The 14,348-nt window shown below is 40.6% G+C and overlaps 2 protein-coding genes across 2 annotated transcripts; both read left to right on the forward strand.

Annotated features, from left to right (window-relative positions):
* Nucleotides 1-613: 613 nt before the first annotated feature.
* LOC116401410 (uncharacterized) lies at nucleotides 614-4,082 on the forward strand. Its single transcript, XM_031879779.1, has 6 exons — nucleotides 614-983; nucleotides 1,698-1,880; nucleotides 2,393-2,544; nucleotides 2,664-2,958; nucleotides 3,551-3,694; nucleotides 3,884-4,082. Exons 1-6 carry the CDS (start codon nucleotides 749-751, stop codon nucleotides 4,069-4,071), a joined length of 1,197 nt encoding a protein of 398 aa, XP_031735639.1. The 5' UTR covers nucleotides 614-748; the 3' UTR covers nucleotides 4,072-4,082.
* Nucleotides 4,071-5,571, forward strand: LOC116401411 (uncharacterized). Its single transcript, XM_031879780.1, has 2 exons — nucleotides 4,071-4,644; nucleotides 5,123-5,571. Exons 1-2 carry the CDS (start codon nucleotides 4,281-4,283, stop codon nucleotides 5,476-5,478), a joined length of 720 nt encoding a protein of 239 aa, XP_031735640.1. The 5' UTR covers nucleotides 4,071-4,280; the 3' UTR covers nucleotides 5,479-5,571.
* Nucleotides 5,572-14,348: the final 8,777 nt, after the last annotated feature.

Consider the following 14,348-nt stretch of genomic DNA (forward strand, 5'->3'; position numbering starts at 1 on the left):
TATATATATATATATGTATGTATATATATATATATGTATGTATATATATATATATGTATGTATATATATATATATGTATATATATATTTTAAACTATCAGGAGTATATAGTCATTAAAATGAGCTCCAACAATAAAGTGATGATCACATTAATAAATCAACAAAGTACAATATAATATTCTACATAATGAGTACTTTTACTTTTGGTACCTTAAGTACATTTTGTACTTTTACTCAAGTTACATTTTATTTATTTTAAAGGACGTTTTATACAAAATTTAAATGTGGTGTTTAGTTTCTTTAAAAAAACAAATAAAAGACAAATATTTATTTATATATGATGCAGATTCATAACTGTTAATTTAGCCAGGATTGTTATCAATGTGTGAAAGTATTTACAATCAAAAACATTTAATATTTGCATGTTTTGTAATATTTGTGTTGTTTTATTGTGTGTCTGGTTCTGTCGCCTGAATACTGACTCTGTAACCGGAAGAGGAAGAAGGACCAGACAAGACTTGCCCTACTCTGCCTCTGATTGGCTAACTCTGACATTATTACCCTGAATCCCGTTCATCGTGTCTCACCTAACCACTCCAGCCACCGAGAACCAGCCAATCAGAGGCAGAGCATGTCGTTTGTAAAGTAGCTTCCGGCGGTTGTTTTTGTTATCGTGCACCATCGCGACTGTTTGTTTTCTAACTCAAGATAACTTTCTATATATATTGATTGATCTATCTCAGGTACTAATGGAGGAGAGAAGCTGCTGCGTGTTAAACTGCCCCCGCACGTCTCGCGACCACAGCGGGAGTCACGCGGTCACGTTCCACGTGTTCCCGGCCTGGAGGAGACACGAGGGAGAGACGATCTCTGTGCTCACGAGGAGCCGGAGGACGGCCTGGGTGTCTGCTGTGGGTCGCGAGGACATCACGTTTAACCACGTTCCTTCCTCTGGTAGAGTCTGCTCCAGACACTTCTACTCAGGTTAGTTAGTACTAGTTAGTTTAAACTATTACAAGTTAGTAACAAATAATACAAGTTAGTTCAAACTAAAAGAGATTAGTAATAACTAATCAAACAGCAGTAAACCTTCCAGCAGTAGAAGACATATTTAGTCAAAGTTCTGCAGTGAAAATGTTACTCAAGTCAAAGTAAAAGTACCTCAAATGTGTACTTGAGTAAATGTACTTTATTGGATTCCACGAGTAAGTTCTTCCCTCATATAATGTTTAAAGTGTTTTAGAGAGGAGACGTTTTAATTTGACCACCTTCTAGAGACAGAAACCAGACTGTAGAACCACTGCGAACAGGAAGTGATTTATTTATCTTTATATTTTGGGTCTTCAAAAACACAACCCTCCAGGTGCATGCTGGGTCTTTACCTGCCTACCCGTTGCTCCGTTCTTACTAATGAAACCACCGTAAACTAAACTAATAACTATATTAAATAAAAGTAAATCAATCATATACACAGAGTGTTGAAATGAATTCTTTCTCAGGACATAAATAATCTAAACTCAAGGTACACTTACCAGGCTGATCCCAGAGCTTTTGACCACATCTTCATAATAAGATTTTCTCAGGAATATTAATAAACATCTTCTACAAAGTGAACATCATAAACTCTTAGAAGTTACACAACAGATTCTCTGATGTAAACAGAGCTAGATATTGGTATTAAAGACTGTGTGTTTGCAGGTAAACCCTCTTATGAAGGACTGGAGTCGGATCCAGACTGGGTTCCTTCACTGCTGATGGGTCCCAGTGAGGGAACCACCGGACCCACCAAAGGTCTCCTCCAGTCTGTGCATAGGGACCGAGACCAGGACCAGAGACGCTCCACAGAGACCAGATCTTTAACTGAGACAGAGACAGCAGGAGGTGAGGAACTTCTAACAGGTCCTGAATCAGTCTCAGTGTAGTCCTGATCCTCTATGTGAACCAGTCTCAGTGTAGTCCTGATCCTCTATCAGACCTCCATCAGTAAAGAGACCATCAGAGAGAAGATGGTCTATTTCTATAGAGTTATTCTTGATGATGTCATCTGCTGGAGACCCAGGACGTGTTGCTGGACCCGCTGGAGGGAAGGGAGGCTCAGGAGAACCGGAACCAGGACTGAGAGGGGCAGACTGTCAGACCTGCTGCAGTAACATGAGAGGTTTTCTAAAGAGACTCTGGTGCTCAGAGACACTACCACTTTGGTCCACAGAGGCCAGAATCACCACTAAAAGAACTTTCGTAGTGACTTTAACTTATCAGAGAAACAAGCTAAGCTAACGTTAGCATCATCTCGGCTCCTCCAGGACGTTGGAGAAACACAGGTTTTCAACATGACGTCTTTAGTGCTGCAGTAAAGTTTAAATGTTTCCTTTCTGTACTCCGTGGTGTTTCAGGTGCAGAGTGTCCAGCGGTCCGTCCCTGGACAGAAGTCCGTCCTCTGCTGCAATCCGTCCTGCAGCGTAAAACCGTCTTCAGCCACCCGCCTGCATACGAGACTCGGGGACGAGCTGCTCCTGCTGTGAAGGAGACGCACCTGGACTTCAGAGTAGGACTTCACTTCCAGAGGATTCCTCTTTAGTTTGCATGTCAGTGAGTTGAAGATGAGAAACATCTGGATCAAAGTTGGGTTTATTTATTTATTCTGTATTCATTATTTTGTTTCAGGATTTCATCCGAGACGCTCTGGAAGCGTCTCTGGAGGCCTCCAGCAGGTCCAGGATCTCCGTGGAGCTGGACTCAGAGGGTCCCCCCATGAAGGAGGTTCACCAGACCTGTGAGCAGTCCTCCTCCTGTGAGAACTGTGTCCGGCTGATGAAGAGGAGCATGGAGCTGCAGCAGAAGCTGAGTCGTCTCACAGGAGGACCGGAGGACGTGGAGGTCTTCACAGAGACCCTCCTCCATCCAGACCAGGACCAGCAGAGTCCTGAGACGGTCCACGTAGAGGAGCAGGACCCTGCAGGTGAATCTCAGTGATAGATGGTTATTGATCATTGATGATACATATAAGCCCGAGAGGAGAAGACTTAGCAAAACACAGTGTGAAGCAATGCACTAATCACTAACATAATGATGTTGCACATCAGATTAAACAGCAGAACCTGAGCTACAAGAATATGTAAGCTGTTTGTACATGCTCCTAACACAACTCAAACACCAACTAAATACAGGACCAAATATCAAAATCCATATAACGCCACCTAGTCAACCCACTCGCCACATGTCTGCGTCCTGCTGATTCTGATTGGCTAACAGTGCTGTCAATCTCATACTGGTGGGTGTAGCTAAATTCTGTTGGCTCTAACAATTCAAATGAGGTGTCATTCCCTCAAATCGACCAATCCGCTGCGGAGATATAGCCCTGCGTATTCACAGGCAGCTGGCGTAGAGAAAACCTTCATTACGCACGAGGACACCGAGCGCGTAGCATTAGCTTGGTTAGCATTAGCATGGTTTGGCGTGTGTGTTACTCTTGCGGTTGTTTTTTCACCACTTCGTTGGAATTTTTGAGAGAAAGATGTCAAAACAACGACCAAAGAAATATTTCACTCCAGAAGAAGTACTGACACTGCTGGAGGAGGAGCCTGGGAGCCTCGTTAGTCCTTGTGATTCATCGTCGGATGATGAAGAGGATCTCGTGCATCCCGACAACACACAACACAGCATTGACTCAGATTACCGTCTCCATCATCGGAAAGGTATGGATCGTCTTATAAATGTTATATTTATTGATTTATTGGTGTCGAGCTAGCAGCGTTCTCAGGTCTGTCCGTCTGTGACCTCCCAGCACAGTGTGTGTTTATTGCTTTGATGTTTACATGCATTACGTTTGAGAACCAGACCACTGAAGGATTACATTTGTTTTTCTTCCACATTCTGGTTTACAGTGATGAGGATTACCATCCACCTCTTGCCAGTGTCCCAGGACCTTCAAGGGCCCCACAGCCAACACGTCACAGCTCCAGGATTTTTGGAGCCCCAGCCGTTAACACCTCAGTCAGGCCCAGCAGCACTCCCCCCCCCACTCCACCTCTCTGGGAGCTTCTGCTCCAGCTACCAAGCGTGGAGAGAGTAGTTTGGCATCTCCAGAGAGCGAGGACAGGTGGCGTAACGGAGAGGAGGACATCAAACCTGACCCTCTCAGGTTCATGCCGGCCAGGCCCCACATGTGACACCACCACAGCATGGTCTCCCATCAGCCTCTTCCAGCTTTTCTTCTCAGCATCTGTTGTCCGAAAAATCATTGACACAAATGCCAACGCTGCCAAAAGAAAGCAAGCTGGGATGAAGTTCAAGTGGGAAGTGGTCACCGTGAAGGATCTTTGCATATTCCTCTCCGTTATCATCTCCACTGGCCTTGTGACGGTCCACCACAGGTCTGACTACCTTCACCTCAGCGACCCAGAAGAGAACGAGGAGAATGAGAAGATAAGGAACAGTGCTGAGTATTACCGCCTGTTCAAGATGAAGCTGCTCTACACAGAGATGGTGAATGCCTGCAAAGCCCATTTCCAGGCGTACCAGAATGTGTCCATTGATGAGCGGATGGTCGCAACCATCAAGGACACGCCCACAAAGTGGGGTTACAAACTGTTTGTGCTGGCTGATTCATCGATAGCCTATACCTGGAGTTTCTTTGTCTACGCAGGTAAAAGTGAGTCCACCACTGAGTTACTCAGCAGTGATGGACCTTTTGTCTTTTCCTCTCCTCGGTAAAGGCTACGAGGCTGGAACGCCGAGGGTGAAGACAGCCGTGTACTGCAGGAGGTGTACGGTTCCTCTCTGCCTCACCTTAAAGAAGAACTGCGGACAGTTACGACGACAGTAACTTCCTGATGTGTGTGTGTGTGTGTAGATGGACAATAGTGTCCATAGTTTTGGTTTTATGTGTTTTGAGGTTAAACACTGGTTGGTTGTTTACAATATCACATTATCAGAGACTAGAAACACATGTTCTACTGAAACGATCGTCGGTAAAACTTTATTTACACTCTGATGGTTAATGTTAAACTGTGAGGGGGGGTCAGTATGGACCACTATTGTTTGTGGTCTAGAGACTTTCTCCTAAACAGGAAGTGTTACTTTGGAGCCTCGGTAGAGTTTAAAAGTGCTGTCTGTCTCCTCAGGGATGGAGCCTCCTCTCTCGTCTCCTCCTGCGGTTCTCAAAGACGGCGAACGGGATCCGGACTCAGCCGACAAGCGGACTCAGGAGGGCCAGGCGTCCAAGCCTAAACCTCGACGGCCTCCTCGCTTCCAGAATGCCTGGCTGAAAAGGTTCTGGTTCCTCTGCTACTCGCCGACCCTGGACCTGATGTGGTGCCACATCTGCCGCCTCCACTCGGACAGGTCCCACTCCACCAAAGGTCTGATCAAAGGTTCCAGGATGTTCAAGTTACAGAACATCCATAAGCATAGTTCCAGCAACCACCACAAGAACAACGAGTCTCGCCACAAGATGATGGGGGGTCACCTGCAGCCGTGAGGCATCACACGGGACTCATTGTGTCTTCAACCTCTGGTATAAATGTATACATGTGTTAAAGCTGCATTCTCTCTAGTGTCCACCAGGGGGCGACTCCTCTGGTTGTATAGAAGTCTATGAGAAAATGACTCTACTTCTCTCTTGATTTATTACCTCAGTAAACATTGTAAACATGAGTTTATGGTCTCAATCTCTAGTTTCAAGTCTTCTTCAATACAGCATGATGTTCATTTAGTACATTATGGTCCATTTAGAGTCACACAGACCATAAAGCAGGGGATGCTTTAGGGCGGGGCTACACAGTGATTGACAGGTCTCTACCAGACCATAAAGCAGGGGATGCTTTAGGGACATCAGTCTAACTGAGTTAAAGCTAAACCTGCCAACACTTATTCATGTCTGATTTATTTAGACATAACTCATCTCTAAACCTTTTCTTGATTCGATGAGTCAGTTATATTAAAGCATAATGAGCAGACATAGAGTATTAATAGTCCAGCAGTTAAGATGTAATACTAATATAAGTATAAATATATATAACTTCTACTCAACGTGGTCTGAATGATGTAATGAAGATGTCAGCGTTTATCTTCATGAAACACTTGTTTGCCAGTAGAAACGTGTCGGAATAAAACAATTGGCTTCATAATCTCAGATGTGTGTTGGAAGGCTCCGCCTCCAGCTGGAGTCTGTTAACGTCCATCAGCTCCCAGTCGTCTCTGCTCTGCTTTGATCAGCTGCTCTGGCTGTTTATTCTCAGGAGTTCAAACACGTTTAAACCAATCGGGAGGCTTTAAAGCTGCTGTCGGCTGATGGAGAACAAACAAAAAGACACTTCAAAGCAGAACAGATGAAGACACACTGATTAAAGTCTTTATGATTGTTCATATCTGATCTCGACATGGACTGATGTTTCATCATCGTTCAGGATGAATATTGATGACTCATCCTCTGATGCTGATCGCTGTGACGAGGACGTTATTGATGGTTTCAGAGTTCAGAGGTTTCCAGTTAAACTCCTTTAAGAGCCTTTATTCTCATAATACCTCATAATATATTTTAATTTAAAACTAATCTACACATGATTATTTTATGTCCATTAGTTATTGCTAAAATGATCAAGTTAGAGAGAAGGAAACATAACTGGTTGATAACAGGTTAACGACAATAAACAGGTTAACAATAAACTGGTTGATAACAGGTTAATAACAGGTTAATGACCAGCTTGTCTAATCTATTATATTATATCTGTTATACTATTTAACCCCTTCATTCTGTGACCGGGACAGGCTACTAGCTAGCTGCTAGCTGAGCGTAAGTAGCTAACGTTAGCTTCGCTGGATAATCATCTTGCTTTTAAAACACAGATCAGTAACGCGCACACACACATTCAGTCATCAAGAAGACGTGAAGACAATCTTAATAAAAATATTCAGAGATCCATTTAAAGTTCATATTTCACAATAAGATGCTGTGAGACACAAAACTGATTCACGATGTTTACATTGTAAATAATCAATAAGTAACATAAGTATTCATTCCTCTCCAGAGTACTGTCAGCAAAGTGTACTAGAGATCACAGTACTCCTGAGTACTTGGTACTTGTATCAGTACCTGATGACATCATCACAGGAATGTAACTAAGTACATTTACTTTAGTTATGTACTTGAAAAATTGTACAAATTTGAGATACTTTACAGTATTAATTATTGATGCTAAAACCTTTGTTTTTTTTATCTATGGTACCAGATTACTTCTTCCACCAATAATAATTATAATTATTATAATAATATTTATAATAATAATGATTATATTAATAATAATGATTATAATGATTTTAATAATGATTTTAATGATTATAATAATAATAATGATAATATTATTAATAATATAGTCTTCCTGGAGGAATAGCTGGTGTAGGGGAGTACACACATGTTGGTTGATGATGGTGTGTTGTGCTCAGTCTCTGTAACACACTGAAGATCTAACAGTAGTCATTATGCTCCTGTGTTACTGGGAGAAGTAATGAGATTACAGGAACCTCCGGGACTATTACTACAGCAGAGAGAGAGAGCAGGCTGATGGGATTATGTAGAACCAGGCCAGCTGCGTCCTGGAGGACATGTTTTATGTCATATTCATGATTTATTGATTTATTCATCCACAGTTAACGCTTCACGTTGTTCCACCCTGAGGACCAAAGAGTTCACCAACAACAGAGACCAAGATGAGTCATCACATCAACCTCTTCTTCTACAACATGAACTGACAACAACATGTAACAAACAACAGTACACCCAATGACAACACTTCAAAATATATATATACGTATTCTATACACTACCTGTTCAGGTACTCTGTACTCTACCTGTTCAGGTACTCTGTTCTCTACCTGCTCAGGTACTCTGTCCTCTACCTGTTCATGTTCTCTGTTCTCTACCTGTTCAGGTACTCTGTTCACTACCTGCTCAGGTTCTCTGTTCTCTACCTGTTCAGGTACTCTGTTCTCTACCTGTTCAAGTACTCTGTTCTCTACCTGTTCAGGTACTCTGTTCACTACCTGCTCAGGTACTCTGTTCTCTACCTGTTCAGGTACTCTGTTCTCTACCTGTTCAGGTACTCTGTTCTGGTTCTAATTCAGGACTCAGAGGACCAGAAGAACTATAACAGCACTGATTTGAGGTGTTTTCTCAAAAATGGAGGCGACCAGTTTGACTCGTTACCGAGTAGAGAAACAAACATGGACACCAGGTGTTCACATTCCATCTCCTCAGAATCATAACTCAAATCATCCATAAATTGTGTTAAAATAATTGCAGAAAGACGCTCTTTACTCTTTTGTTTTAACATAATTGTACAAAGATTCTTATATTTAGTTCTGTATTCATTCATAAACATATTGAGAATTCTGCAACTCACATGAAGATTGTGTATTTCTGAGTTGCCTTTATTGTGAAAGTAACAAAATGAACCAATGACAAAAGACCATGTTTCAAACTAAGTGAGCTGAATGGTTCCTCTGATATTAATAACTGGTGGTGGAGGAATCGCTGGTTCTCAACATGTTCTCTGGAGAGAAACCAGGTCACAAGAGTCTGAGGCTGAGCCGACGCATCACATCCACTCTGCAGTGTGATATACCAGCTCTACCATCAGCTGGAGGTGAGCATCATCTTCATCGTCATCTTCATCATCATCGTCTTCATCATCGTCTTCATCATCATCTTCATTGTCATCAGCATCAGCATTATCATCAGCATCATCTTTATCATCATCGTCATATTCGTCTTCATCATCTTCATCATCGTCATCATCATCTTCTTCATCATCGTCATATTCGTCTTCATCATCATCATCATCTTCATTGTCATCTTCATTGTCATCAGCATCATCATCACCATCATCTTCATCTTCTTCATCATCATCGTCATATTCGTCTTCATCATCTTCATCATCATCGTCATCATCATCTTCTTCATCATCATCGTCATATTCGTCTTCATCATCATCATCATCTTCATCAGCCAGGCATGTTCAGTAGAAGTAGAAGTACCCAGAGTACATTTCATCAGCAACATGTACTTAAAGTATCTAAAGTAAAAGTACTCGACTAACTTCACATAATTCAAGTCAAAAGATGTATTTCTTTGAGCATTAGATATTATTATTAATATTAATAATAATAATATTAATAATATTATTAATATTGATATTAATAATAATAATATTATTATTAATATTGTTATTAAAATTATTATTATTGCAGCTGATTTTGAACATTTGAATCTAATAATTATAAACTGATCATATGTTTTGTGTTTGAAATAAACTATAAAACTAAATATAGTTTAATAAATGGAGAATATTCATAGAATTGTATTATAAGTAAAGTAGATGAATTAATTTCCACAGAACAGAATCAAGAAATGAAGATAAAGAAAATAACACGATAAGAACCCAAACCTCCATGTTTCTCCAAATAGCTTCACAATAAGAGCTTCTGATTCATTTATTGAACTCACGGATAGCTTCACAATAAGAGCTTCTGATTCATTTATTGAACTCACGGATAGCTTCACAATAAGAGCGTCTGATTCATTTATTGAACTCACGGATAGAAACTGTCACAAGTGTTTTATGGTTTAACTTTAACTTAAAAAAGGACGAGATGCACTTTATCAAAAATGTTTAAAGGCACAAGAACATGATGTCATCATGATGTCATCTGTCCTGAAACACTTCTGAGTGAATCTGTTTAAGGTCTCAGGTCTGAACCTGCTAATTGGCTGTCAAAAATAACCCTCATCTTCATCTCCACCTCAGAGCAGAGAACCTCAGGGGAGGAAGACACACACACACACACACACACACACACACACACACACGTGCGTAATGTGGGCTGGTTCACCATCTGTATGTAAAACCTACAGTATGTGGGATGTGAGCACATTGCAGAGTAGAGCTTGAGAAATGTGATGAAGTGAGAAGACAATATGTTGTGATTCATCAGCATGTTTGATTAGAAGAAGAAGCAGAAGAAGAGGAGGAGAAGAAGAAGAAGAGGCCGTGTCTGCAGCTCTGAGAGGAGAGGAGGAGTCCACTTCCTCTATTTTAGCAGCTGTACAGCCTCACAAGCTCCAGCAGGTGGCCCAGCACTCACCTCACCCTCTCAGCCAATCAGAGCGGCTGGAGCCAGAGGTGGGCGGGGCATAAGAAGAAAAAGAGAGGGAGAGCCTCAGAGCTCAGAGCTGAGATAAAAAGTAGAAAGAACAGAGAGAGCAGAGCAGCAGAGACTCTGGACACCGAGGACACAGAAGAGAGCCGTGAAGTGAGGGAGGAGAGGAAGGAGGAGAGGAAGAGTGCAGCTCCTGCTACACACTTCTTCTTCTTTGATGTTTTTTCTGTCACTGTTCAAACTTCCTGGATCTGCTGGTGAGAGTGAGGAGAAAGAGGAGGTCTGTTCAGAGAGCATGAGGAGGAGAGAGGCTTTCTCCGGCTGGGAGCGTTAAGAGAAGGAAGGAAGGAAGCAAAGGAAGGAAGCCAGTTTATAGACACAGCAGCCCTCCTCACCTCCTCCTCCTCCTTCCTCCCTCGGCTGTAACAGTTTGTTGTGCTGCTGCTTCCTGGTGTGAAGCTGAAGCTCCACTTCCTGAGAAGTTGTCACGATGGCTGACGGCTCTCTGACCTCAGACCAGCTGTGAGAAGCTAGGAAAGGAAAGGAAAGGAAGCCATGGACCAGCAGCCTGAGGAGGAGCAGCCGACCTCCTTGCTGCAGGATGGAGGAGGAGAGGAGCCTCCCTCCTCTTCCTCTTCCTCCTCTTCGTGCCCTCACACAGAGCTGCCCCCCCCGGCCCCCAGCAGGACCTTCACCAGCCTGAGGATCTTCTGCAGGAGGTGAGTGTGTCTCCTTCACATCATCTTCATCTCCCTCAGCTGTTCATGCAGCTCCTCTTCCTCGGCACAGGAAGTGATGCGTTGTGTCTCTGAGCATCTTCTTCACAAACAGGACGTGTTTGGTGTCACAGCTGTTATTGTTCTGGTCATGAAGAAGAAGAAACTCTTCTTCTGTAGTGTTTCTGCAGTAGTGGTGGTGTCCTGTTTGTGTCTTCACAGACGTAACATCAGAGAGAATGAAGAAGAAGAAGTCTGAGACGTTGTAGACCGGTGTGTTAAAGGCTTCTGGTGTTCTGATGTTCTTCAGAACTCCTCTCAACACTTTCAGTGGATTGAATCTCGAGTCTTTATGTTTTTGAGCAATTTTTCATTGGTTAGATCCAGAAAATAATCTGCAACTTCATCCATCATTTCCACCAGACGTTCATCTTTAGTCTGTTTCTGTGCTCGAAGCAGTGATTCATACACATGTTGTTTGACCTTAAATCAAACTATGTATAAATATATATATAGATATATATATTGGTGCTGGGCAATGATTAAAATATTTAATCGCGATTAATCTCATGGATTTTTTGCGATTAATCTCATTGTTATGCAAAGTTCAATAATGAATTCAAAAGTAGTGTATTGCGCACTTTTATTTTAAAAGTACTGCTATATGAACAAAAGGGCAATAACATTGGGTTCACGAGATGCAGGTAGCATGTTTTATACTTAATGTGAATATAATTCATACTTTGTTGGCATCTTATTCTGAAAACCGGATGTTCGTCTGAAGAAACCAGATGTTGACTCACGTTAATCTTTCCGCTAACTTTCAAAGTCCTTCGCTCGCTCCCGATCTGTGCCGTTTAAATGCGTTTACCGTGAATGTCAGCATATAGGAGCACTAAGATGTAAGTGTCTGCTGAGTTGACCACGGAGATCTGAGTGTCTGCTGACTTTACCGCAGCGATGTCCAGTAGTCTCCAGGGAGAGCAACAGCTGGTGCAGCTTCTCTCTTTATTTCTGCCCCCCCCCTCGACCTGAAGCGGAAGTCGCTTTTTCTCTACGGCAACCCTGAAGGGACATCATATCTCCAATACAAAACGATAAACATGAGACAGTCTGTTACAATAATAATAAATTAGAAATACTTACCTGTTTTGTTTTTGTTGTTTTTTAATTATTATTATTATTATTTTTTTCCCATCTCAAAAGGCTCAAGGACACACACACACACACACACACCTGACTATAGGATGTTTGCTGGCTTTTATCCCACTGTTCTTGTCATCCTCTTGTTGTTATGTATATGTATTGTCTCTTGTCTTTCAATAAAAAAAAATAAAAAATTTGAATAAATTATAATAAATTAAAAAAAATGCGTTAACGCACGATAAAATAATTGTCGTCGTTAATTAATGAATGAGTTAACGGTTAACTTGCCCAGCACTAATATATATATATATATGTATATATATATATTATGACTATATTATGATTCTTTAACTGAGATCAGACACAGAGAGACATCTGTTTATGGACAGATTTCTGAATTCATGATTCAGATTCTCGTTTGTTTTCTGACTGAAGCTCAGGACGTGTTGTGGAGATCATCATCATCGTCATCATCATCATCAGTAGATGAACTAATATTAATATCAGTCGTATATTTTAGGTAACTAACAGGTTTTAATACTCTAAAGCTGAGAAACCGTCTTTGTGTTGTTATTGTTTTTAATAGAGAACAAACAAATAATCAAATTAAATGTTTTCTTTGTGAAAAATGAAATAATGATTTCAAAGGAACCTTTTTAATGACGCACAACGTTAACGTAAAGACATTATTAATGAATCTGTTATTCTGTTTGGAGATGAAACGAATTGTTTGATCGACAGAGAATATTATTGTTCTTGTTTTTATTACATTTCATTTATTTGAGTTTTTTGAATTTTGGTGAGATAAAACGTGAAGACGTCACATGACAACAGTTTAATGGAGAAATGTTCTCATGAGCAGATTAATAAAATAGTTTTCATTAAAAGTTTAACAATCAAAGCTTCAACATTGAAGAAGCAACAAAAACAACAAACTGATGTTTATTGATGTCAATTAAACAATATTCAATAAGCTTTAAATATTCTCAAACAGAATATTAAAGATGATTCTAGTCAGAATAAATAATGAATAACAACGACACACTGAAGTGTGTGAGTGAGCGTGAGTGTGAGTGAGTGTGAGGGTGTGTGTGTGTGTGTGTGTGTGAGTGAGTGAGTGTGTGTGAGAGTGTGTGTGTGTGAGTGTGTGAGACTGAGTGTGTGCGAGTGTGAGAGTGTGTGTGTGTGTGAGTGTGTGAGACTGAGTGTGTGTGTGTGTGTCCGTGTGTGAGAGTGAGGGTGTGAGTGAGTGTGAGGGTGTGTGAGTGAGGGTGTGTGTGTGAGTGAGTGTGTGAGAGTGAGTGTGTGTGTGAGTGTGTCCGTGTGTGAGTGTGTGTGAGTGCGAGATACTTGTCTTAACTTGAGTAATTCTACTTTCTATTTCTCGGACTCTGATGATGAATCACTTCAGTAGTTGTTGTAAATGTTGTATAAACCTCATTTATACAACATTTTATTCATAGAAACATGGAGGAAATTAATTTATTCATCCATTTTCTCCATTCTATTTATACTTTCAACAGTGTGTTATGATTTATGGAGTGATATATATATATATATATATATATATATATATATATATATATATACAGTATATATATATATCACTCTGTAAAAACCTTTGACTCTAATATGTCAATATTATGAAAGAAGAATTTTGAACCTGGTTTTGTCCAATATTCATATTTATGTTTAAGAAATGTATGAAAATTAGCACATATTGAATGTGTTAATGCTTCATTTGCATATTTAAACATAACATTTCAGTAATCAACTGGTGAAGTTTCATGATGTCTGTTAGTGTCTCACAGGACGTTTACTGGTGATGAAGTATTTCTACACTGTAGTTTGTGGTACTTTTACTTCAGTAAAGGATCTGAATACTTCTCCCACCCCAGATCTTTATTCACGGTACGTAACGAGTGCAGATTAAAGTCTCATCAACTCTAATTATATCAGCTGGTGATGAAGAGCAATTCATTAAAGACACTTTTAGAGCCTTATGGGAAAACCTCACTCAGGAGGAGAATATTCAATCTGAAGGAGGAAGAGGAGGTGGAAAAAGAGGAAGAGGAGGTGGAAGAGGAGAAGAAGGAGGAAACAGTGAAGGGCTTTAAAGGAGAAAATCTTTTTATTTTTCACACAGGCTGTCAGTTTTTCTTTTTAAATATCAGTAGTACAAGGAGAACTTAGGTCCTTTACTGCAGTAAAGTACTAATACCACAGTGTAAAAATACTCCACTACAATAAAAGGTACTGGATTCAAAACCTTACTAACATCAACACATAAAGGAACACTTCATCCTTCAGTTTATTACAAACATTCAACATC

This window comes from Anarrhichthys ocellatus, unplaced genomic scaffold (genome assembly GCF_004355925.1).
Source record: "Anarrhichthys ocellatus isolate YVR2014 unplaced genomic scaffold, GSC_Weel_1.0 scaffold433, whole genome shotgun sequence".
Taxonomy (NCBI): domain Eukaryota; kingdom Metazoa; phylum Chordata; class Actinopteri; order Perciformes; family Anarhichadidae; genus Anarrhichthys; species Anarrhichthys ocellatus.